The sequence below is a fragment of the Camarhynchus parvulus genome, chromosome 17, assembly GCF_901933205.1.
Source record: "Camarhynchus parvulus chromosome 17, STF_HiC, whole genome shotgun sequence".
Lineage (NCBI taxonomy): Eukaryota > Metazoa > Chordata > Aves > Passeriformes > Thraupidae > Camarhynchus > Camarhynchus parvulus.
Genome location: NC_044587.1, coordinates 7630119 through 7656422, shown reverse-complemented (window position 1 = coordinate 7656422; position 26304 = coordinate 7630119). Strand labels below are relative to the sequence as shown.

At 48.9% G+C, this 26304-nt stretch overlaps 1 protein-coding gene across 1 annotated transcript in view; it reads right to left on the bottom strand.

Moving 5' to 3' along the window:
• Positions 1–26304, bottom strand: part of ASTN2 (astrotactin 2) — a 353207-nt gene that overhangs the window by 193840 nt on the left and 133063 nt on the right. Inside the window, exons 7-10 of the mRNA XM_030961750.1 lie at positions 18886–19053; positions 8695–8779; positions 8062–8136; positions 7495–7632 (exon numbers count right to left, since the gene is read on the bottom strand). Coding sequence (XP_030817610.1) covers positions 7495–7632; positions 8062–8136; positions 8695–8779; positions 18886–19053 — 466 coding nt within the window. The remainder of the gene's footprint in view (positions 1–7494; positions 7633–8061; positions 8137–8694; positions 8780–18885; positions 19054–26304) is intronic.

Below are 26304 nucleotides of genomic sequence, written 5' to 3'. Positions count from 1 at the left end.
CAAAGCATGAAAAGGTTTTGTGAGCCAGTGGGCAAGGCCACACAGGACACACCGTTCCTGCCCTGTGCAACACTGGAATTGCCTGTAAGCCATGAATTGAACTTCTTGTTGCTTCTAAACTCCTTTTGAGCTGGTTTTGCTCCTTTGCCTGGAGGTGAGAGGGCCAGGGAGGGTCTGCAGAGCCTCTCTGCTGCATCTGGAAAATGTGGAATGAGAAGGACCAGCACTGCATGAGCAAAGTTACTCTGAGCTGCCTGGAAAGTGCTGCATTAAAGCCACAAAGGGCATTTTTTCCTAATAAATCACCCCAAGAGCCAGGGTAACATCCTGGAGTGGAGAAAATCCCTGCAGGGCAGCAGCCAGAGCAGCAGGGCACTGCTGTGAGGAGTGGAAACACCACCCTGGCTCTGCTGCTGAGGAGCAGGAGCTGAAACTCATTGACTTCACTTGTCTCCATGGAGCACAGCCGTCCTGGGTCACTGGCTGTGCCCTGCCCTGGGGTGAAAATCAAACAGGAGCTTTGCCCCTTGGCCTGAGCTGCTGTCCCTCATCCCTCCACAGTGAGCCCATTTTCTCTGCAGCAGCACCTGCATCCCCTTTTTGCCTTTAGCAATTAATAAATCCCCATAAAAATCACTCTCTTCCATGGTGCCGTATATCCTGGCAAAAAGGAGTCTGGGACTCTCCCTGAGCCCCCAGCCCTTTCCAAGCCTGCAAGGGACAGAATCTTCTTGCAGTGCCCTAAAAGAAGGACAAAGCTGCCCTGCTTGTGTCCATCTCCATTCCTGTCATCTCAGTGAGCCCATGTTCCTCTGCAGCAGCACCTGCATCCCCTTTTTGCCTTTAGCAATTAATAAATCCCCATAAAAATCACCCTGGAGGTCTCTCTTCCATGGTGCAGCATATCCTGGCTTTACTAGGACAAAAGGAGTCTGGGACTCTCCCTGAGCCCCCAGCCCTTTCCAAGAGCCCTTTCCAAGCCTGCAAGGGACAATATCTTCTTGCAGTGCCCTAAAAGAAGGACAAAGCTGCCCTGCTTGTGTCCATGTCCATTCCTGTCATCTGCACAGAGGTGGTTTTTCCTCCCTGGCTGTGGAGCCTGTCACAGGTTCCTGGCACACTCCCAGGAACGTTTGGGCTCCACTGAATTTTATTAGTTTTGTCCTTTGGCTGAAGTGATCCAGCAATTGTTACAGGAAATAAAAACAGGAAAGGAAGAGTAGGTCCCAACACATCAGGCAGGTTTTAGGCAACTGAAATCTCATCAGAACTGGTTTTTGGACCACTTCTTTCCACTGATTTGTGTTAAGAAATAACAGAAGTAAAGGCATTTCCCAGCGTCACTGTCCCACTGAGGCACCATCCTGTCTGGGCCAGGGTAGGAGCTGCCTGGTCCTTCCTCCTGCAAACCTTCTAGTCCCTTTCTCAGGCAGGAAATGCAAACAAAAGCAAAGGTAATAAAACTCAAATAGGGGTAAAAAAACAAATTGTAATTCAGGAAAAATAGTACAGAGAGGCTGTATAAAGAGAGAGGCCAAGGGGCTGTGCTTTGAAGAGGCAGCTACAAAGCACGCTCCAGCCGCTGGTTAACAGAAAGCAAAGGCAGCGACATAAAAACAAATAACAACATCATATAGGGAGGGAAAAACACCTTTCAACACAAGAACCCAAGGTCTGATTTTGCTACCTTGCATCACCCTTTTTTGCTAAGCATTCAGAGGGTGTTAGAGCTCAGCCTCTCCTCCAAACCCTGAGCACCAGTGCTTGTCTCAGCCCTGGCAGGATCCTGCTCCACACAGAGCCCACAGGACGGGTGGATGGACACACAGCTACAACAGCAGATCCATATGGAGAACGTGGAGAAGCTGCAGAGCCCAGTGCCAAACCCTTCTCTGTGGCAGGAGATCCCAGAGACATCAAAGGGAATCATTCTGGGTGTGAGACAGCGTTTGCAGATTTGGCAAGTGTGGGGTATTTTTAATTGTCTCAATAAACATATAAACAAAATCTGTTCACTCGCTGGGGATTTTTTTTTTTTTCCCTCCTGGGCTCTGCAGCACCATGGACGAGAGGAACTGCAATCACTCAGCTGCCAAACTTGTAGCTGGTGCTCCCTGTGAAGGATTTGCCCACGAGCCAGGCTCAAATTTACATCCCCTGTCCCTAAGAGGTTTGATCATTTGCTGTGCAGTTTTATGGCGCAGCATTAAGACCTCAAAAACGCAGTGAGTTCACACAGCAGAGCACAGAGAGTGTAGCTCAGCATTATTGCAGCAGGAGTTACTAAAAGCCTGGTCTGAGGGAATGCTGAAATGTTCCTTGGATTCTGGGCATGAAGGATGCTAAGGACTGATGGACCAGGAGGCGACAGCTTGAGGGCAGTAAAATTCCTGCACTGTCCCAGAGATGCTGGGTTGATCCACATTTCAATTCTGACCTACCCTAGATCCTTCCTGGGTGATTTCAGCTCCATTTTTGGTGGGGAGGTTCCCCTCCATCCCCATCACACCCCTCCCCTAATTCTCTTCTTTTGCTGCTCACCCCTCAGTGGCTGCTGCAAGATTACATCTCCATTTAGTCCCCCCGTGGCCAAGTGAGACATACCTGACTATTCTAACCTGCTCTCATAAATCACAGAGGGAGGCAGGGAGGAGGAAAAATCCTGGTAAGCAGCCAGGACAGAGCTCAGTTGACAGCTGCAGGGCAGGGGCTGATGGCTGCCTCTCTGTAAAGCATCTGTCCCTGCTCTCCAGAGGATGAGGCCAAAGGCTGCCTCTGTCCTGGTGTTAAGCACCAAAAGATGCTTCTCCACCACCTTCTGAGAGACAACAGTGTCTTGAGGTGGTAGGAAGTGCAGGCCAGAGCCCAGGGATGTTATCTGTGGGGATGAGGGTGTCTCTGTGATGTGCACAGTAATGAATTGCCCTCTCTGCAGAAATGAGTAAGTTGTGCCTGCTGATGCAATGATCAATTTGCTCCATCATGCAAAGCTGTCCGTTCATCATGGCCGTGGATTGCAGCCACTCACACCTTTTTATTGGCCCCAGTGGAGCAGGAGGCTCTGCAGGAGAGCCACAGACCCCTGATCAGGAACAGCCTGGAAAAAGGGGCTTCTCCTCTGCCCCAGCCTCCTGGCTAAGGGTCCCCATGGCACTGAGCACCCCGAAATCACAGCCTGCTCTGCTCCAGGGGGCAGCAGAAGAAAAAGAAGGGAAAAAAGGATCAATTTCCCATGTCATCCCAGGACAAATGGCAAGAAGAGCTAGCAGGGTGCCCTCTGCCTGCATGCCATATCCCACCCCACACAGACCTCCTGACCTTGAGGGATGCTCACCTGCAGCTGCACCCATTCATCTGTGCTCCTGCAGAACCAGCAAGGAGGTTAAGGCACAGACAGATGAGTTTTGCTGCTGCAAACAACAGGGACAGAAAAGCTGTTTCCACACTCTCCAGATACCCTTTGCCTTTCTCATCCACTTCATTTTTCATCCTCCTCCACTCCCAGGGAGCCTCACACCACAGTGATCACCACTGACTTGCAAAATCACAAGTGCCCAAATCACTGCAAAACCCCTTCAAAATATCACTCAAAATGCCTGTAAGGCTGGGGCAGCAGTGAGGCTGCAAGAGCACAGCCTGGCTGAGCTGGTGAATGCCATGGGCAGGGAGAAAAAGCCTTGCTCCCATCCTTGACAGAAGATGGGACTCATGAGGGCACAGAGAGGGGGAGCAGAGTGTTCTGCCTCTGAGACAACTGAAAATAAAAATAACAAACAAATAAGGAAAAAAGTAGAAATAAAAAATCCAGTTGATTGTACTTTGGCAAAGAATTCAGAGAGCAAAGGGGCACACTTGGGAGCAAAACGAAGATAAATTGACAGCGAGTTCAAGAGAATTCATTCTGCTGCTGAACACTTGTCTCTCCATCAGGACATCTCAAAGGCTTGTCAAGCGAAGGCAAGGCTTTTATTTGTTTCTATGGTTGCCATAACAATAGAGCTGTATGTCATGTCAGGCAGCAGCTGAGGCTCGTGCCTCTGATTTATGGCTGCTCAACAGAAATCATCAACTTTTCTGCAGAGCGGGTGGCACGCTGAACCATGACCACTGGGTGTCTGCCAGTGCCCTGCTCTGCCCCCAGGGCTGGCTCTCCTCTTGGTCCCCCGCAGCTCTGTGTGTGCCCCAAGGGATGCTTTTATTATCCCCTGCAGAGATGTTTTTATTATCCCCTACAGGGATGCTTTTATCATCGCTTGCAGGGATGCTTTCAATTATCCCTGCAGGGATGCTCGCAGCTGGGGCAGCAGGACCTGGGGGCTGTGGCTGTGGGTCCTTCCCATACACAGCCACAATTACAGCAATTCCTGCAATCTGCACCTTCCAAAGGCTCAGACAGACATGGCAAGGTGTCCAGGGAAGGCCAGCAGAAGGATTGAACACCTAACAGTAATTTGTTTAACAAAATGTTATAGACTACTGTGTTTAACACCAGGTTATGGGAGAAATACAGGTAAGAGATGGGAAGGGAAACAAAGAGGGGTCTTAAAAGTAAGCAAGACAAGGTGGGACTGGGATGTATTTCTTGTCCTGGCAGGGGATGTGGGACGGCAGGCTGTGGGGAGAGCCCTGCAGCACTGCTGGCCAAGCTCATCTGAACAAAGACGTCACCGTGAGCACGGCTGTCACTGTCCCAGGCTGTGACTGATGCCTTCCTTGTGCACAGGATCAGACTCTGGGGTCGAGGAAGGGATGCTCAATATGGTCACTGATAAATTATATATGCAAGTTTCATTAACTCTAAGCACTCTCATTCCTAATTTATGATGCACAGCCCTAAAACCTCCAGCACCAAGTTTTGCACACTGCTGTGTCCTGTGCCCTGAAGCCCCTGGAGCATCCTGATGGGGATGTTTGCATGAAGCCTGTTGGCTCCTGTTTTCTGGAATTTTCTCTAATGACTTGGCTGCAGCAGGGGAAAGTTTGGGTCCTTCATTCCCATCTGCCAAAGTACAGCTCATTGCATTGCCCAGCGGTGAAACACACAGAGAACAGCATTGGAGGCAGCATTTCCCCAGAGAGCCAAGCCTCACCTGTCCCTCTGCATCTCAAGCATCTTCATAAAAACACAAGACCACATTTGAACCTTTAACCCACTGAGTTGTAAAGACTTCATCACTTGTTTTCTCCAAAGCAGGCTTTCTGCCATTTCCCTCCATTAAACTCTTCAAGACAGGTGACCCCCGAGCCAAAGGTGTCAGACTAATGAAAGGTCTGCAGGAATGCAGCACGCTCGTTATTACAGACACAGGAGGAACAGAGCACTGAGCCACCATCACAGTGACACAGGACAGCAAACAGGGCACAGCTGTGCTGCCGCTGGTGGAACACAGCCCAGGCTCTGCCCCGTGGCATGGAGATGGGGCTGCATTAAAGCCCAAGCACTGCAGGTTCAGTAAGAATTTCTTCATTGGAAAAGGGTTGTCAAGCATTGAAGGGGGCTGCCCAGAGAGGTGGTGAAATTCCCATCCCTGGAAATATTCAAGAAGTGACCGAGCCTGGCACTCAATGCAGTGGTCTGGGTGACAAGGTGGGGATTGGCCACAGGCTGGATTCAATCCTTGAGGTCTTTTCCAACCCAAATGATTCTGTGATTCACCTGCAGGAGCTCCCAGCACGGAGGGACTGTGCTGCCACAGTCCCAAAGCCAGGAAACCCCTTCAGGCAGAGGGAGGGATGGCTGTGTCTGAGCCCTACACCTCGGGCCACCCGACGTGCTGGATCACCACCTGAACATCTGAATCACCAAAACTTCTCCCCTGAGAAGCTGCCTGTGTCAGTCCAGAAATAAAGCAAAGAGGCTGCAATATAAGCAGCTCTAAAAGTTTCTTTCTCATTGCATGAAAGCACCCAAGAACCTCAGAAGAGGGTTCCACCCACCCTGGGGTGCTGAGGATCCCAAGCTTGCAGCTCCTCGTTTGAGAAGTGTTTCAGTTCTAATGTAGAAATAATAGATTGCTTTTCACTTCTCACTGTATCTGTGAAACCTTCCATAATTCAACATCAAATATTTATTATTGCGTTTATTAAAGTTTTAATAATTCAGCAACTCCTGTGTGTAAGATACAAGTGCCGTGAACTCACACCTCCCATATTCTACCTGAGCCACTCCAATATTTATACCTGGAATTCTCAGTTCACGTTCCATTTATGAGGGGAGCAGGCAACAGCTTTGTGCCAAAAGCTCCCCTCCTCCTGCCTGGCATTCATCCATCCCAACAGAGACTTTTCCACAAGGAGCAGTGCCCAGAGACAATTACTGCACTGGAGCAGAAAACAAGCTTCTGAGCCTCTACCTTCACTGAGGCACTTTTAATGAAGATGTGAGGAGGAAAGAAATAAATAATGTTCTCTTGGCACTTTGGCTTGGAAAATGTTAGCATAAACCCCTTCCTTTCTGAAATGAAAAGCAGGAGTTGTTGCAGACAAGAAAAGCAACAGGCCTAAAAGAGCCAAACTGTGATGGATATGTACCACTGTCTCTTTTCACAGGAAAAGGAACAAGCACTAATTCGCAACAAAACCACACACACTTGGAAGTGAGGACACCTTGGATGCCAGTCCTGGCTCTGCCATAGCTTTTGTAGGCACTTGCTTCAAGTACAGCCCTGCCAAGATGATGGGACAGAAGCATGGAAATCCTTTTCTCATCACTTTTGGGGAACACAAGACAGAAGGGGTGGGGGACACAGGGATTCTGCTGGTGCCCAGGGAGATGGTTCACAATACAATCAAGGATTTTCAAGTCAGGAAATTGTGTCTGGAGTCAACAGGAGAAAGGAGCAAGAAGGAAGGGAGGGAAGGAGGGAACACAAAGTCTCCCTGGCACCCAGCAGTCACATGCTCAATCTTAATTTAATGGGAGAAAAGGGAATACACACTAAATACCTTCAGAATGAAACCCTTATAATTTACAGCTAAACCCTTGTAAACTAGACCAGAGAGCATAACCACCACCAAGGTGATCAGCAAAATGTCCAGGCGTTCATTGAACTCCAAAAAGGAAAAATAACCCCTCTAATGGTGTAATTATTGGATGAGCAACATGGCCTTTCACCCTTCATGAGCATCCCAGCAGATATCAGTGCCAGGTGGATGTGATATGGGAATGAGTTTCAGAAAGATGACAGCCCCTCCATCCCAGTAAATACATCCATTTAAACACTGCAATCTAACATTACACTTAAGCCACTCTCAAATTGCCTTGCCACAGGTTCCTACCAATTCACCTGCCTGTACTGGCAGATTTCAGAGTTACACACTCAGGCCTGGCCTGGACCCATCAGCCCAAAGAGCCTGGAGAGCAATCACATCAGATTTCTTATTGGAAGGAAATTAATCAAACCTATCATCACAGAAATTACTGCATCCTCAATAACAATTTAAAGAGCAGTGTAGGCACTCAGGCATGGAGAGAACGAGAAATCTGCTTCCTACCTGACATCTGCTGGATCTTCAGTCACCAGAACATCTGTCTTGCAGCTGGCAAGGGGATTGATGGAAAGCTCCACGGGGGGCACCACGAAGCTCTTACTGACTGGCAGCCACAGCCCTTGACCCAAGCTGTAGGTGGACCTGGAGAAAGGACAAACATGTCACACAGGAGCAGTGTCCACAGGGAATGGTGGCTCTCCACTGCCTGTTTGAAAGGCAGAGCAGTGGTGGCACCATAAGTCAGTGATTTAGTCTTGTCCTGAAAGCCACAAGGGAGAGGAATGACTTGAGATGTGAGAGGAGAACATGGGAATGGGAAAAATCTTATTTTTATTCCAGGAGGAGCTTCTGTACATGCTGTCCTCACATTTGCTGAATGTGAGGGCAAGAGGGGAACCCTTCTCTGCCTGCCAAACATGGACATATATTTCAGGTCTGTCACAGCCAAATGACACTTGTCCCACCACCAGCACAAGAATGAGCTGGGATTGACCAGAAGGTTACACCCACTGGGATGTCCTGGTGGCTCTCCCTTCCCAAATGTCCCAGCTGAACCCTCCTCTGACTCACCTGAGTATCTTCTCTGGTGCCTGCTCTCCTGTGACCAAGTCATATCCCCGCTCCAGCGTCGTGTAGGGCCAGGGCCTGCCAGGAGAGAGGGCAAAAGCAGCTGAGCACATCCCTGGCTGGGCAAGTGGCACAGTGATCACCCAGGGGGAGGAGAACTGGGTGATTTCTAACCTGTCGCTGCCCTGTCGGTCAGGGCGAGATGCCACAAACAGAGGCCATTTTCCATGGGAAAAAGAAGACATTTCCCCAGGGTCTGGGGATCAGTTGAGAGGTGACATCTGGGGCTCTAAGGACTTGCAGGGTCCTAGTTGCTGGCAGCTTTAGTTTTGGAGAAATCCAGCAAAGTTTGCCAATTTCAATGCTTGGCACTGCCCTATCGGATAGGGCGTGTGGCTGCAATCGGAGGCCAATTTTGTGGGAAAAAGGAATCATTTCCCCAGAGTCTGGGTGTCAGCTGAAAGGCGGCATTTGGGGCTCTAAAGCCTTGCAGGGTCCTAGTTGCTGGCAGCTTTAGTTTTGGAGAAATCCAGCAAAGTTTTCCCATTTCTAACCAGGCGCCGCCCTGTCGGTCAGGGCGAGATGCCGCAAACCACGGCCAGGGCAGGGCCCCCCCAGCCCGGCGTCCCCACTCACCCCTCGCTGTGTCCCCAGTCACTGCGCACACACAGGTGCCGGTGCACGGGGTCCGGCGCGTACCCTTCGTGGCAGCTGCACTCTCCTAGGACAGAGCAGGCAAGGGTGAGATGGCTCTGCCCCACAGGCATGGCAGTGACTTGCAAAATCAGGCCCTCCTCCCCTGCTGCCCTCCTCTGGAGCACTTTGGACTCCAGAAGCCCGCAGGAGATGTGGAGAAGGATTTGCACTAATACTTTCCCTACCCATCTCCCTGGCTCTATTCTCCCCCAACCTACTGGGAGAACCAGAAAACTTTACACCAGCTAACACACTAGTTATCCCTCCCCACATCAAACCCGAAGGAGATGTGGAAAGCTGTGACCGTGTTCACAGGGGTCCCAGGTTGAGGGAAGAGATGAGGATCTGACTCCATGGTTCAGAAGGCTTGATTTGTTATTTTATGATATATATTACATTAAAACTATACTAAAAGAATAGAAGAAAGGATTTCATCAGAAAGCTAGCTAAGAATAGAATAGGAAAGAATGATAACAAAGGTTTGTGGCTCAGACTCTCTGTCCGAGTCAGCTGGACTGTGATTGGCCATTAATTAGAAACAACCAGCATGGGCCAATCAAAGATCCACCTGTTGCATTCCACAGCAGCAGATAACCATTGTTTACATTTTGTTCCTGAGGCCTCTCAGCTTCTCAGGAGGAAAAAATCCTAGGGAAAGGATTTTTCAGAAAAGATGTCTGTGACAGAAAGCTGTAAGAAACCCATGGTTTTTCGCCACATTTCTCTTCACAGAGAAAAGCAAGGCACAATTCTACCCAAGAATTATTCTGGGTTTCGCATTCTCTGAACCTCAGAGTAAGGAAAAACAATTCTTATCTCATTTGCTGTGCCTGTGTTTGTGCAAAATCAGAATGCAATATGGAAATTGTTTACCCAAAGTGAGGATGTTTTGTTTACCTGGCCTGTCAGGGCCAAGTGTGTGTGTCGGGACTGTCACTGACAGTCACAATATTCTGTGCAGTGTGAGCAGAGTTGAGTGCATGGCAGATTCGGTTTAGATGTAATATAATATAGTGTAATATAGTATAGAATAATACAGTATAATAAAGTAATTAATTAGCCTTCTGATAAGATGGAGTCAGATGAATCATTCTCTCCCCTCATCAGGGGCAAAAATATCCACTGTAGTAGTGATTCTCAGGGAGGGGATTACACAATGCAGCACCCACAGTAGCTGGGGATGGGATTTCATGATGCAGAAGATCTGTCCTTAGCCAGTGTTCCTGTGCAGTCCTGCAGCCAGGGGTTCACTCCTCAGCAGGGATCTTGACTTTCCAGTGTCCCCCCTGAGCAATGCCCAAGGTGGGCACCACAAACCCATCCCACATCCCCTTCCCAACCCTGCTCTCCCGTCTGGCACCAGGACAAGAGAGCAGAGTCTCCTGCAGCCCAAACTCCCACTGAAAGGTGCAGAACCCCCCAATTCCACCCTCCCCAGACAGTTCCCATGCTGTGTCCCCATCCCACAGTGGAGGGGCTCTCAGCCCTGCTCCCCTCTGCTCTCTGACAGCAGGAGAAGACACTTCCCACACCAGAAACCCAGCCACACTTGGCCCAAATTGATTCAGTGTTTGGTAGAAATACATAACCCGGAGCAAGAAACAGCAAAATCAAAAGATTAATTGGATTTGCACGTGGAGTTTCTGCTACAAGCTGCTGCCAGTGTTCCCCCCCACCCTCCCCTCCTCTCCCCATCGTGCCTGACAGCGCAGCAAAGCTGAGCTGTAAACACAGCTGAGGTGGGGACATGGAGAGGATGCTGGGGAGGTGGGGACCCCCCTCACAGTGGCAAGGCAGAGTGGCAGCTACCTGCCTGCTCCTCCTTAAGCAAGTTCTTAAAATGCCTCACAAGGATTACAGTAAAGAGCTTTATTGTCAGGAGGGAGCGAGATGGGGATTCAACCACTGAGATTTTTGAGGAAGAGACGCCTGGGAAGGGAGAGGCAGCAAAAAAAGGAAAGAGTGGGGGGGAGAAAAGAGACGGCTAATGATGTGCTAAAATGCAACAGCACCTTCATGAAATATTCACTGCCTCAAACGCGTCTAATATTAAAGATTAAATGTCCTGGGATTTGTCCTAGCGACTTGGAAGCACTGATTTATGATCTGTCAAAAGCTGCTAACCTCATGATTCATAACAGGAGCGGCAGGAACATTGCTGCTCCAAAGGGAAAGGGTTGGGAGAGAGATGGCAGTGCTTGGCCCTGCTCAGCTCTGCCCTGCCTGGGGGCTGGGGCGGTCTCAGTGCAGGAAAGCACAGGTCCTAATGGCTCCATCAGTGATTTTAAAAAAAGAAAAGTTATTTTTTCCTTGGGTGCTTAGTACGCAAGTTTCCCCAGCCGTGCTGTGGATCATTAATTCCTGGCGCTTATTACATAACAAATATGTGCTCTGCAAATGAGAGACATCTCAAAGTGCTTGCGAAGCAGAGCTGGGAGTCTTGGGGCACTGGCTCGCTCTTGGCTCCTGCCACGGAAATTAGAGCAAGAAAAGAAAAAAAACACCAACAGAGGTCAGCATCCCATGGCCCAAACCCTTCCCCATATCTGTGGCTGGGCGTGCTGGGTGGGGAACCCCCTTGCCACGGTGCAGGAGGGTTTATTTTGCCTGCTGGCTTGTTTACTGCTCCTTCAGTTTGGCATCAGAAGGAGGAACTCTATCAACCAGGGGAAATATTGATTTTATCGACCCCAATCCTGGACGTTCAGCAGCTACAGCCGGTGCTCAAGACTTCATTGGGAGGTTTATTGGGAGGTTTATTTCAGTAAGTGAGAGGGCAAGTGGTGCCACCAGCTGGGGAGGAGATCCAGGGCAGGAGAGAGGGGGGATCAGCTTTCTACGAGTTTCCCAGGGTGATCTACACCCCTTTGGCAGGGTTTGGAGATTGGATAGGACAGCTCCCAGCACGGGATCAGCTGAGTGCTGCAGTCTGCTGGAACACAGAGGACTCCATCACCTCAGGTCAGATGTTTTAGGGTTTATTCCTCTGTCAAGAACCATGAACTGACAATTAGTGGGGCTTCCAAAAGATTTCAGCAGAACCTGCTGTGCTCTTACAGGTTCTCAGGAGCTTTTGCTCTCTCCCCAACAGCATCCACCTTCCTTCTTTGGCCCCCCAAACCACTGTTATTTTCAGTCTGTCCCCATCCTTCCCAGAGACAATGCTGAGCCAGGGACGATGCTGATTCTCCATGGAATGAGAAACTCCTGATAAAGTGCCTGGAGTGGGGGGAACGGGGCTCCATACCTCTAAGCCCTCTTTAGGGTGGGTTTTTCAACATGCTGCTAAAATAAATCAAACCATCAAAAGGCCAAACTGAAGAGTTTTTGTTCAAAGCGACTGCATCCGAGATGGACACAGTTATCCACTCAGCCCTGCTGCAGCTGAGTTAGGATTCAAGCTGAGCTTGAAGCCAAAGTCAACCAAAGTAACCAAATTTGACAAGTAAGTGCACCTGGAGCTGGATGCAATTTCCACAGGTCCTGCACACGCCTCTGTGCAGCGTTCAGCTGCTGCAGGAGCACAAATGAATCAGGATCTACCAACCCCCAAGACAAGAATCCTGCTCCCACTGCCACCACCCTGCACCCCGCCCTGCACAGTCCTTCCTCTGCCTTTGGATTCAGAAGCACAAACCAGGTTGGATAATCCATGGCAATAATTCAGCTGTTCCAGCCAAAGGAAGGATCACTGCTCACTCAGTATAAATGAGGGCAGGTCCCAGTGCTCAGCTCTGGAGGTCCAATATTGTATTTCCAGTGTGTTATTAAACAGGTGGAGGGTTTAGCTCTCTTTTTTTTTTTTTTTTTTTTTACAGAAAAGCTCGAAGTTGCTGAACTATTGCTTCACTACACTCTGCTTCTGCAGGAATGGGGTCTCACACTGCACCCACACCCTCCCTGCCCATCCCCACAGGGCCAGGGCTGCAGGATGAACCATCAGCCTGCCAGGATAAGGCTGTTAGCCTCATTATGGAGAGAGTGATCCGTGGTGATAATGCTGCAGGAATCCCCCTAATCCACCACCCCGTGCACAGCAGGAATGGAGGCTCCCAGAGTCCCTGTGCTCCCAGGGAAGCTGCTCTGTGCTGTCACTGGCACTTTTATTTAAGGAGCTGGAGGAGCTCTGGCAGTGGTGGAGCAAAGCTGTTGCTTGCCAGGCTCCTCTTGGCACTGCTGGTGTCCCTGGTTCCCTCCTGGCAGCACCTCCAGGGCTTACCAGGAACTCACCCTTGTCCTGCAGGAATGCCCTGCTGGGCCAGGGCTGTGCCCCAGCTGCACAGGTACGAGCTGGGGACAAGGCCAGACCCCAGCTGGGGTGGCAGCCTGATCCCAAAGGCTGTGGGGTATGAACACACACCTTCCCAGCTGTGTGAGCATCGCACAAACACACTCACATCTGTTTCAGGGCTCTCCCACCCAAAGGGATACAGAGCTCAGCCACGCCACAGCTTTTGTGTCCACTCCTGTCTGGACACACACACACCCTGCAGAGCATCCTCAGTGCCACTGAGCCTCAGAGCTGCAGCACCACATTCCCAGACTCCCAGCAAAGCTCTCTGAAAAGCTCCTCTTCTACCCCTGAGCCCTGCTGTTCCTGCTCTTCAGGGATGGCATTTCCAAACCTGAGCCTCTGCTTCATCCTGATGAGAAATGCAATTTTTCCAGTTTAGAACTCTAGGAACAAGACAAAGAAAGTGGCCCCTGCATGGAGGGAAAACCTGGAGTGAATTTGACAGTTATCCCTCCTCCATCCCTGCTGCAAGTCACCCTCCTCACCCTCATCCATCACAGCACCTAAGTGCAAGCTTAACCTCCAAGGATTGTGCCTGAGTTTAAGCTCTGCACAGATTTAATTCTCATTATCATCTGCTCAGCTCCTACACAGCACCTCCAAGGAACACATGAGCTGATGCAAGGAAGCAGAGAGGTCCTGAGGGTGGCACAGCTGTCACCTTCTGTCCCAGAGCTGGCCATGGAGGGGTGAGAAGCCCCTGCAGCACCGGCTGGATGGCCCAGCCAGGGGGATGGGTTCGGGAGCAGCTCCATACAGCAAAACCCATCCCTCTTCACTCCTCCCTGTGCTCTTTAGACAAGCACAGAAAATGCCATTACAAGAACATTAGCAGCTGCAGGATTAAACACTCTAATGGCAGAAAATGAGAGTGCAAAGACAGCAGAGATAACCTTAACTCGGCCCCTGGCAGGCACGAGTTTTGATTGCTGTTTATGTATAACACTTCAGCCTGGAGCTAAATTAGCTTGGGAGTTAACTGCCTCCTGCCCTGCTTGGTGCACGAGGCAAGCTGTGCCACCACAGGAAAAGGAATGGGATATTACATGGGTTTTGACCAAGTTATTAAACTCCATACCTTGGAGAGACAGAACCTCGTCCTATAAAAGTCTGAGTCAATAAAAGCACCGGGAAACAGCGAAAATAGCAGAGGAGCACAAGAACAAACAAATATTACTCGGTGTGCACAGAACCTGCATGGTATTAAACTGAACTATAGGAAGGGGTGGCTGTTTCCATAAACACAAATACACCCTCGCCAAGGTTGGTCATCTCCTGATTTACATGCTCAGCTCTGCAATCCCCAAATCCCCTTAACAGGTTGCCCTTAAAAAAATAGCTCTGTGTAAAATGACTTTCATCTGCCTCCTGCCCACAACACACCCCTGTCCTACCCAGACAGCAGTGCCATCTGTGGCTCTGGTGACAAACTGGCCTATTTGGATGATGATGGAAACCCTTTTTTCTTTTTTTTTTCTTTATCTCCTCCTGCCAATTTCCAGAAAACAACCTTTGCTACTACATTTCATCTGGTTCTTTCAAGCTCGTGCTTTGGGGAGTGGGGGGACTACCAATTGTGGATGCAATGAGAGAATTTTGATGAAGAAAAGCCAGATTTATAGATGGGGGAGAAAAAAAATTCAACACATTTGCACCTGTTAATCAAGGTAGCTATCCATCTCATTTATGCCACGGCTCCAGCAAGCCCGACAGCACAAAATCGGAGGCTGTTTCTTCCAGCACTTGGCCCTGAGGGACTGATTCTCCAGCAGGTCTCTTCAGCAATGCCCACAGAATGTGCAAGTGAATCGGTTTTGTGCATACAAAGCAGGTAATTGTGCTCACAAATCAGGATTTGCATATGCTGCTGGAAAGGGCTGCTCTCATGCAGGCTGGTGAGGGAGGCCAGCGAGGCAGCAAGCACTCCTGGATTGTACCCAGGGGTATCCCAGAGCGTGGCACGAGCAGCAGCACCAGCAGTGCTCCCACATCTCTTCAAAATATGGAGAGTGAGGAGAGCTGACAGCCAGTCCCACAAGACAGCAAAGCTGCCCTGTTCTGCTCTCAAACAGCACAGGCAGCACCTGCCAGGAGGATGGGGGATTTTGGCTGAAGATCTCCAGCCAAGGAGCACATCCTGCCCCAGAGATGTCCCTGTCCCATCTGACGTGGCAGCTGGGCATGGTCACTGTGTCACATCCCAGCAGTGCCCATTTGTCTCTGGATCTGCAGCCAGGCCAGCCAGCCTGGCTGTTTCCAAGGCAGGAGGGATGAGGGAGATGACATTTTGCTCATGTGCAGATGTCAGCGCTCCCTCTGAAACGCCCTGATGAGCTGGGGCTTCACAACACAGGTTTCAGATTTGTCAGGGGGGCAGCAATCATTTAATTACAGAGTGAGTCACACGGCAGAGACGCAAGGGAAGGCAAATTAAGGTCAGGCAACCAAGTGGATTTTGGCATTTCCGAGTGTTTCAGAGCCTCTGTTTTCACTGGGAATTGTTCTCCACACTGAAGCAGTACAGAGTGTCCAGGGTCACAAGTCAATGCATTGTGCAGACAAATCCCATCCCAAACTCCAACCCAAAGAGTGTGCTGGGCTTGAGTGTCACCAGAGAGAGCACATGTGACCTGGGGCTCTCTGTCCAAAGGTGTGCCAGGAGCCCATGTCACTGCCACCAAGGTTCCTGCCCACAGAGGTCTGTCCACACCCCAGGGAGCTTGGGACAAGGCAGATCCACACTGCCATAGGTTTGGCTGAAGTCAGATTAGCCATAAATGTGCTGGAGGACGTCAGTGCTGGCTCTGCTGCTCTTCACAGGGGCAGCTTTGAAGGCTTTCAGCCTCCAGAGAGGACAAACTTCAGTCCATCACTCTCAGGGATGCTCTGTCCAGCCTGAGAAGGCAGAGGGCAGGGGAATCCCTGGCATCCATCGCTTGGGATGCTCACAGAGAGGATAAAATCCCTGACCCAAAAAGGTTGAAATCCAGACAGGATTTATGTGCTGCCATAAAACCACAGGCCTTCCTCTCTCATGGTGATAAAAATAAATCACCCTTAAAAATAGAACGACATTAATAAAAATAAATCTGAAAGTACATGCAGTGTATCATGGGCTTACAGTCTGCCTCAGCCTGGAGGAGAAACTTCTCCCCAGTTAAAGGCTGGTCAATGGTGATGAACAGACATGGTGCACAGGGTTATGTCCTGGGGTACAGGGTCAAGCAGGTACTTCCAAAGGCCTAATTTCAGTTCTTGTGAAGTTTGGGCCTCTTAAGAGAGTTTTAGATTTAGGCTATGAAGGTCAGCAGCTCCATCAGCCAGTCCTGCTTGATCCATGCGGATCCAACTGGCAGAAACAGGAGAAAAATTCTTGTTTATTCATGTGCACACTGCCAGGTTGGAGAGAGGGGGAAGAAGCCTGTAGGAGCATCGGGGGTAGGATGGTGGGGACGGATGGAGACGAGAGATCTCTGAGCCAGGTCTGGAACTTGGGGTTTATTGCAAAGGGCCTGGGTGCAGGGCCCTGCTGGGAGCTGCCAGGCACAGCTCAGAGCAGGCTGAGAGAAGAGAGGGGGAGAGAGGATGAGAGGGTAAGAGAGTAAAAGGGAAAGAGAGCGAGGTTCCTGTTACAATGCAATAAATCTTCTTCTGTGTTGAATATTCTAATTCTCACTAACCAATCTAGTACAAGATACAAATCCTATAGCATTTCCATACAGCCTATAAGAATCATTACATTGCCACACTGTGTTACATTTTAAACCCTACAAACTCCTCTTTGGGCCCCTTCTGCCAAGCTGTAGGGTCTGCTCTGACCCTTGGGCCTGTCTGCAAGCAGAGGGTGTTGTTCCATCAAAAGGGGATCACCTTCAGCTGGCCACACCATTGTTTTCCCGTTGTTCAGTAACTAAAGTATCTCAAAGCTTGCTTTCATTTCAATCTCACTTATAGTTTCTATATTCTCAAAATCTTTTGCCAGACAATCATATTTGTAAGGCTTTCCTGTTTCATCTTCCCCAACAGAAGCCCAAGGACAGATTTCAGGAGAGGGGCCTGAGGGCTGGGATGCAGCTGCTCTGCCCTCACCCTGGGCAGGCAGGGACCACGGGCACCAGGGCTGGGAACGCAGAGCAGCTGCCGAGGTTCAGCTCCAGCACAACTCCCGGGATAATGAGCATCTCTCCCTTCCCTGCAAACCAGATCTGACACATCCTGCTCAAGCGTGGGGCATCCAGCAGGAGCGACAAGCTGCTCTGGGAGCTGGGGTCACAGCAGGAGCAGCAGCTGGGCTGGCATGGCAGAGCAGCAGCTCCTCACAACCCAGGCCACAGCAGGATCAGCCCTGCTCACTGCCAAGCATGGGGCTGGCCAGGGGAGCCACAGGGCTCTTCCAGCAAGGGAGCATCTGAATGCATCTCCCCTCTCCCACTGAGGTGGCTGTGTTTTGCCAATGCCTGAAACAAAAAATCCCTCTGGTCTGCGACATCTGGATGAGAAGAGACTCCTCCTGCACCACCTCCATCTGTCAGCGTGGCTGTTGGCACCTCCCAGCCCCGCTTGGGGCTTTAGGTGATGCCCAGGGCTGTCTACACAGGGAATTCATGCAGCATCACCCTCCTGCTGCAGCCATACCTGCCATGCAGACAAGCCTTGAGGAACAGGAACACTGAGAAGAGAAGATTGTCTTGACCAGGAAAATTAGTTTGTAAGACCAAGTTCAGTATTTGCATCTCAACTGAGCAGGGAGGGATGAGAACAGGGTCACGCCCAGCACCCCATGAGGTGTTCATGACTCTGAAGGATTTCTTGTTCTAATCCACGTATTATGACAGTAGAGGGCTTTGGGAGGCTTAGGAAAAGCCTTCTCCACAGTGAGCCATCCTTTAAACCCTCTGGCAGAAGCAGACAGTAACATCCTTACCTGCAGCCATGAATCATACACACGTGGGGTGAAGAAGCTCATGGCTCACAAGGAGAGCTGGGACTAAGCTGGGATGGCACCCCTCTGAAAGGAGATGGGGTTTGGGTGCTCTTCAGACACTCAGCAAGCCAGGACCACCAGGGACACTTGTCTCCACAGCACCAAGAAGGCATCCAGCCCAAGGCTGACGAGCCACTGGTGAGTCACAGCACAAAAACCCAGCACAGTCCCCAGGCCACCCTCTCGTGCAAGGTCCTGTCACCCTGTGTGGTTTGCTGTGCTCTGTGTTCTTGGCTCACTGCAGACTGCAGCACTCCCAGGTGTCCATCCAACAAAGACAGAAGGGAAGGTGAAATCTGTCCTTTGCCCAGCCCCACACCTGGCTCCCAGCAGGGCTGGCTGCTGCTCCACAGGCAGGCTCTGCACACCAGCAGAACACACTCAGCAGAACTCTCACCTAGAGATAAGGAAGAATGGCAGAGCTCACAACTCCACCAGGAAGGGCTGGAGGACAGATCCAACCTAGGTAACCACCAGGCAGAAGCAGGCACTACTGGGAATTGGGGTGCTCTGCAGTGAAAATGGCCAGAGAAGGGATGGAGATGGGGTAAATTCACGTTTTCCAGACTGGACAGCAGAACAACCCAACTGAGAAGCAGATAAACTCCACGTGCCTGCAGCTGTCACACCAGAGAACTGCTAAATCGACCATTTCAAATCCCCATCTTGTGCCCATCTTCTTCACATTTTGCTAATAGGGATCACCACTTTGTGACCCTGCTAGCACCTCTCAGTCCCCTATGCTTACCACCAGGCTAGAGCAGAGGTGAGCCATCAAAATACCCAGTGACAGACCTTCTCCCTCTCATCTCTGAGCTTTCCAAGGTTTTCACTCTCCCCCAGCTTCCCTTACCTGTGTCCTGGTCACAGAGCTGCTCACAGGCATCAGTGGTCCTCTGTCCACAGAGATCTCTCACCCAGGGGGACGTGGCATTGATCTGATAGTACAGGGACAGCTTGGCTGGGTTGAGCCAGTCAGAGATGTCCAGGTAGCTCCCCTCACTCACAACGAAGCTGCTGCCTGGGGGAAATGGGGAAAAAAATGTGTTAGGTGAGTGTGGAAATCTGAAAGAAAAACCCCAAATGTGCATTTTGGCCCAACATCAGAGCACTGCACTCTCCAGGAGCTGCTGTGATGACAAGATCTGTAAAACAATAATGAGTTCACTGTGTGACCGTGTTCACAGGGGTCTCAGGTTGAGGGAAGAGATGAGGATTTGACTCCATGTTTCAGAAAGTTTGATTTATTATATTATGATATATATTACACTGAAACTATACTAAAAGAATAGACGAAAAAATTTCATCTGAAGGCTAGCTAAAAATAAAATAAGCAAGAATAATAACAAAGGCAACTGTCTCAGACTCTCTGTCCGAGCCAGCTGAGCTGTGATTGGCCATTAATTAGAAACAACCAACATGGGCCAATCACAGATCCACCTGTTGCATTCCACAGCAGCAGATAATCAATGTTTACATTTTGTTCCTGAGGCTTCTCAGCTTCTCAGGAGGAAAAATCCTAAAAAAAAAAAGATTTTTCATAAAAGATGTCTGCGACATCACTGACAGCTGGTCCCAAAGAACTTCATTTGACTATTCCTCTCCAGAGCAATGTGCTCCAGCAAATGGTCCACTAACTCCTCTGCCCAGACACTTCCCTACCCTGGGATTTGATCACCAGGTCTCTGCAGAAATGAGGAGCAGTGCAATTATTCTGATCTGTAACCAGAGCATCAGTGCCCCAGCTCAGGGAGGAGTTGTCCTGAGGCACCTGGAGCTCAGGGCACAGATGGGCAGCAGCAGCAGGGCCTGTTCACCTTGTGTTGACTGGCCCAACACACAACTTCTTGTGTGAGTTGTCTCATACCAGACACTCCCCCACCCTCTCCCTCCTGCGAGTTACAAGTGAATTCCTGCCAAAGATATTTTCTTACGAAATCTTATGCTTCTTTATTTTGCGAAATGTATTTTTCCCCACTGGCATCTGGGAATATGCATCATCTAATTAGCCAAATAGATTTTCAGTTCAGCCCAATCATTTCCTTATCTAACATCTGAGGCCCAGCATCGCTTGGGGGATTTTGCAGGCACAGAGGTCCTCATTAACTCTGATCTTCAATTACATTGATTATAAGACTGCCTCCATAACAGTGCTGCACAGATCAGAGAGGAGCCAAAAAACCTCTGCCATTAAGTGGTGTTTTGCAAAACTTACCATGGTAAAAGCCTCTAAAAAGAGGGGAGAAGAAACCTGCAAGGAAGAGTGGGCAAGGGGAACTGCCAGGTAGCGGAAAGGTGGCTGTGGGATCCTGCACTAAGTCTGAGGACTTGCAACGTGGGCAAAATTTGCAACCACTGTCTGAAGATCGAAATCCTTCTCAGAGATTACCCAGGGACAGCAAGTCTACAGACCCAGGGCCTATTGTCATGAAACTGTAAGGCTTATGGCCCTTAGTAAAGGACTAGGACACCGTTCTTTGAAGCACCAACTTACTTTGATGAAAGCCAAGAGATTTAAAAAGCAGGACAATGAGCCTGCAGCAGCAGCCACCCCACGTGAACCTGCTTGAACACAAACTCTGGATCTCCTTTAGAAGAGGATCCCTGATGCTTAGCAAGAGGGAGCCCTCCTCACCCTCATCCTGCACCACATTAGCCATGCAAAGGATAAAACAAGCAGAGCCTCGAGTCAAGCATCCCAGTGAGTGACCTCATTTTCAGGCATCCCAAGATCTCAGCACCATCCAAAGCCCTAATTTCCCATAAACTCAGGTCTTTGACACTCAGAGTGTTTATATACCATAAACATATTCACAGACACATGTCTACCCTCAAAGCCAATGGAGGCTGCCAAGCTAGTGACTGCTCAAGCAAATGAGAATTAGACATCAGAGACACAGCAAGGCAGGAGCTGCCCCACCAAGGCTGCAGGATACATCTCAATCAGACACAAGGCAGCAGTAAATCACTGGGTAAACCCCCCAGCACCACTGCAAAGCAGAGAAACACTGAGCACAAAGAAGTTTCTTAGAGCCACGTGGTTTTATCCCTAATTATTCTTTTCAATGAATTTTTAAAGATAGCCTTACATACCAATAACAACAATTGCTGGCTTCTTTTCCCAAACAGAAATGCATCCTGCACCCTTTGGGAGTGTTTACTATTTACATGTAGGTGTCTAAGTAGTAACCTGTCAATTTTGTTTTCCTCCTGATTTCCGCAGCTCCCTAATAAAGAGCAAGGCTTGGGAAGCACGTATGGTTGTTTTGAGACTCAGCTACAGACAACTCCCTCTGCACCCAAGGACTGAAGAGCAAAACCAGCAGCTCTTGATTAAATCCCTACTTAATGAACCTCACTTCTGGTTAAAACACAGCTTGGAAGTCACAGAAGTAAACCCGACACAAACCAGACACATCATCTGTACCCAGAGGGATGGAGGTGGCTGGAGCTGGCAGAGGATCCTGGCCCAGGACCTGCTACATGGGCAGGTGGGTGATGGAGGGGTGACTTCTGGAGCTCCCCAAAAAGGAATCATTCACGTGGAAAAGACCTCTCAGATCATCAAATCCCACTGTTCCCCTGCCAAGGTAACCAGGCCATGTCCCCAGGTGCCACATCCACACACCTTTTAAATCCCTCCAGGAATGGGGACTCCATCACTGCCCTGGGCAGCTGTGCCAGGGCTGGACAACCCTTTTCTCTGAAGAAATTTTTCTTTATATCCAACCTAAACATTCCCTGGGAGAAAAGGCCAAGCCCCACCTGGTTCCACCCTCCTGTCAGGGAGTTGTACAGAGTGAGAAGATTCCCCCCAGGCCTTCTTTTCTCCAGTTCCTTCAGCTGCTCCTCATCAGACTTGTGCCCCAGTCCCTTCCCTGGCTCCAGGTATTTTGAAGATTAATTACGTATTTTGATTTTAGTACATCTGATTGAGAAATTATCCTCATTATCAGGTTTTTCAGGGGGTTTGTTTGTTTGTTTGTTTGCTTGAAAAGCATCAGTGAAAACATTTCACTCCAAAATTCCTGATTCAGGCTCAGTGTAAAATGGAGGTTTGTCTGAAAAAAATGAAACCTGTGGAAATTAAAGGTTTTAATTTTCTTCCACCTTCTTTCCCTCCTTCCTCCCCTTTCTTTTCTTCCCTTTCCTTCCTTAGAAGAGGGAGGGAACAACTTCCAGCAAGGAAACCTCTCACATCTCTGAAGCTGAGTGTGTGGTAAGATTTTGAGAGACGTTCACAGACACCCTCATCACCTTTGCTCCCAGTGAAAACACAAACAAACAAACACCCCAACCTTGATCCCTTTATAGCTTGCCTGTGAAATAAACAACAGAAAAAGGCACTCTACAAATATTTTGAAAGCTAAAATTCTGACGATTTCAAAGCCTTTTCACAAAATTTTTCTCTTCACTTTCAAAGAATCCACACATAGAAAACAGTTTTTCAAAAGTCACTATCGTGTACATATCAAAACCACCTTGAAAAGCTCAGAAAGGGCACATTGAGGAACAAATTCTTTTAGAAACTACCAAGAACTAACATTTTTCCAAGCAAAAGCTGTTTCAAACATCTTCAGCTTGCTGGGAACATTAGCTGGATTTGTTTTCCACAGCTGCAGTCTATGGATGGAGGGAAGGGAAGTGATGTGGGACTTAAGGGGGGTGGAAGCCACTACAAACCAGCCTCCTAAAACCTTCCTCAAAGATCTCAGACCCTACTAAATCACCCCCACACCCAATTTGAAGGACCCCTCCAGCTGCAGTCCCCAGAGCAGGTCCCAGCTGAAGACACTGGAGGGACTGTCCACCCTGCTGTCCCCACTGCCAACATCCCAGGTGTCCTCCTGGCCACAAATTTCAAGCTTCCCACTCAAAGCCTTGCTGAAATCTCCCTTGAATAGAGGGTAAAGCAGTCATCAACCAACCAAGTGAATACAGAAACAAAATGACAGCTCTGCACCCAGCACCACCTCCCAGGAACCCCATAGCTGTGGCATTCACATTCTCTGAAAAAATCCCTTCACCCAGGGTTTTTCTCCTGGGAAGCTGAGGGGGCCTCAGAGAAAAGAAAACAATTCTTATCTCATTTGCTTCTCCTGTGTTGTGCTCATGTGGAATGTGTTTGGAGATTGTTTACCCACAGGTGATTGTTCCATTGGATTCTGCTGGGAGTTGTTTTCACTCTTTGGCCAATCAGGGCCAAGCTGTGCCAGAACTCTGGAAAGAGTCAGGAGTTTTCATTATTATCTTTTTAGCATTCTGTAGGTATCCTTTCTGTATTCTTTAGTATAGTTTAGTATAGTATTCTTTAATAGAATATAGTATTATAAAGTAATAAATTAGCCTTCTGAGAACATGGAGTCATATGCATCATTCCTGCCTTCGTTGGGACATTCTCTGCAAATACAATACCCCGTAGCAGGACATGGCCCTCAAATGCTGTTGGGATTACAAGCCAGCCAATGCCATGGAGCAGTGTGGAGAACACCAGGACACAGCTGCAGCCCCCTCCCAGCTCCACAAGGTCCAGCAGCCCCTCAGGGGATTGATTTGTTTGGGTTTCTGTGTGTGTGTTTTGCACTCCCCCCGTTCCCTCCCCACGCTGATCAAAGCTGGATGAGTTAAGGCAGCGTCAGAAGTTCATGTCTCTCATGCTGGGGTCTCCTTCAAAGTTCAGTGGAATTGCTTAAGCCCTGACAAAAGAGGCTTGAAGTTTTGACATTTCAAAAATCATTTTCAAGAACACAACAGGATAAAACAGCTCAGAAGAGATATCTAACAAGGGAAAAGAACAAAGCACCCAAAAGGCAGCCAAAAGGGTTTGGCTTTTCCTTTCTCTTTCTTTTCAAGGCAAAAGATCAAAATATAATTTTTTTTGAAGAACATCTATTTATTCCTCCCTCTGCTCTTTTTTGTCATCTTTGGTCCATTCACTGTTTCTTGGCCAACAAAACTCCTTTTCATCTAAAATTAGTATTTTGTGTTGGGAAGCAATGGGAGGTCATACTATAGGTTGCTATTAATGTATCCAGCCCTATGCTATCATACAGTTCTAATCCTGTTACAGATAGTTTTTATAAACACTAGAGGAAAGATGATCCCTCTGGCTTCATTCTATAGGTACAAAGAATAACCCCATTTGGTTTCTTTAGAGCTCTTTTTTTTCCCCTTGTTAAACTTGAAAGAGCATTGCCCAAAGAGACAACTCCTCCCCTATCAGCTCTTCCCTTGATCAGCAATCCTTCTCCTGTCCTGGGCCCAGGGCATGGAAACTTCTGCTTCTGAAATTCCTCCCAGAAAATGCCAAAGAGCTGAAGAGACTTTGGATGCCCAGGACACACATGGACTGACTTAAGCGAGGAAATGTGATTTGGGGCAGGACTGCACCCACAGACTGACACAGTGCTCAGCTTCACCATCCCTCTCCTGCCCAGCACAAAACCACGTGATTGGGGAATAACCTAAATAGTTTTAAGTCAAACTCTAAGTTCTATAGTCTAGTTTGAATCCAGGGACAGCATCACACCAGGTTAAAATCCAAGACAATCCTCTTTCCTCTTTTTTTTTTTTAAACTATTTCTCTCACTGAACAAGGTGAAGTTCTTAAACAGAAAGTTACAATAGAAAGATTAGAAAACAGCACAATAGACACATCTTTCATTCAGTCCTCCCTCACTGAAGCACTCACAGTTTATATCTCACAGTGCTTGACTCCAGGCTGTATTTTCAGCACATGAACTGCACCCATGAGCTGTCATCTGCCCAACCCAATGATGATCAAACCTGGAGACTTCCATCCCCTTGAAATACCGTAAATTCTGCCAGAGCTCTTCCACCCTGGCAAAGCACAAGTCAATTAGCAGTAGATGTCTGTGTGCAATTACAGCTCAAAGTGGCACCACCTTTCCTGTGGGAGGAGCAGGGTTACAATTTAAGTGTTAAATTACACTTCCTTGATCATTCTGACAGACTCTTTCTTTGGGTTTTCTTGTCAGCCAAGTCTTGATTTCTCCAGGGCTGAGCTCCTGACAAACAACAAATGTATTTATAAGGCAGGTGATCGCTCAGCCAACTTCTAAACTTAAGCAGGAAGGAATCTGCCCACCCTGCCTTGTGGTCAAGCTCATGCTGCCATGGCAGCTTTAGACAAAGTAATTGTGGAGGTGTTGGTAAGAGCACATCTCTGTCCTCAGAAGTCATCTGGGCCAGTAGTGGCTGAGACAGAAATGAGACTCCTGAAAAAAACAAAAACAAAACCAAAAAATCTTCTCCTTAATGCTCTGCATCTCCCAACTCCCACGCTGCAGCCCAGGGCTCTCTAACAGTGATGCTCTCCAGATATCAGAAAAGGGTTCAGGGAAATCCAGCCTAAATCTAATCACATCACAAAGCACAGAGGAGCTGTGATAAGCTTGTTGTATGAATGCAGAATTCAATGTTTGCATCTCCGTCTATGGGAGGGAGAGCAGGTTGGCTGGTCAAAGATGTGCCATCCCTCCCAAAGCAGAGGGTAAGTGGTGCTGGTAAAGCTCAGCAGGTGCCAGGAGGTGACCACCCCTGTGGGGAGGGAGCATCTCTCAGGATGCAACACCCCCAGCTCTGAAGCAGCTCCTGCTTGTCGCAGACATCTTTTATGAAAAATCCTTTCTTTAGGATTTTTCCTCCTGAGAAGCTGAGAGGCCTCAGGAACAAAATGTAAACCTGGATTATCTGCTGCTGTGGAATGCAACAGGTGCATCTTTGAGTGGTCCATGCTGTTGTTTCTAATTAATAGCCAATCACAGCCCAGCTGGCTCAGACAGAGAGCAGAGCCACAAACCTTTGTTATCATTCCTTCTTTTTCTATTCTTAGCTAGCCTTCTGATGAAATCCTTTCTTCTATTCTTTTAGTATAGTTTTAATGTAATATATATCATAAAATGATAAATCAAGCCTTCTGAAACATGGAGTCAGATCCTTGTCTCTTCCCTCAACCTGAGACCCCTGTGAACACGGTCACACCTGCTGACACCATCCAAATGCCAACACCAATCCAATGCCAATCCAATGCCAATCCCACTGGCTTTGCTCCAGTCAGTCCTGCAGAGGAGAAGGAAGAACATTTGGCTTCCCTGCCCCAGGAGCTGGGAATGCCTCTGGCAGCACAGGGGAGCTGGGCAGCAGCTGAGCAGGTTCACCAGCCTGTTAAAGGCACGATACAATCATTATGTACTTCAGCCTCCAGAACCTGATTAGTTCTTCATGCAAGGAGCGTTCTTGCTGTAAAACC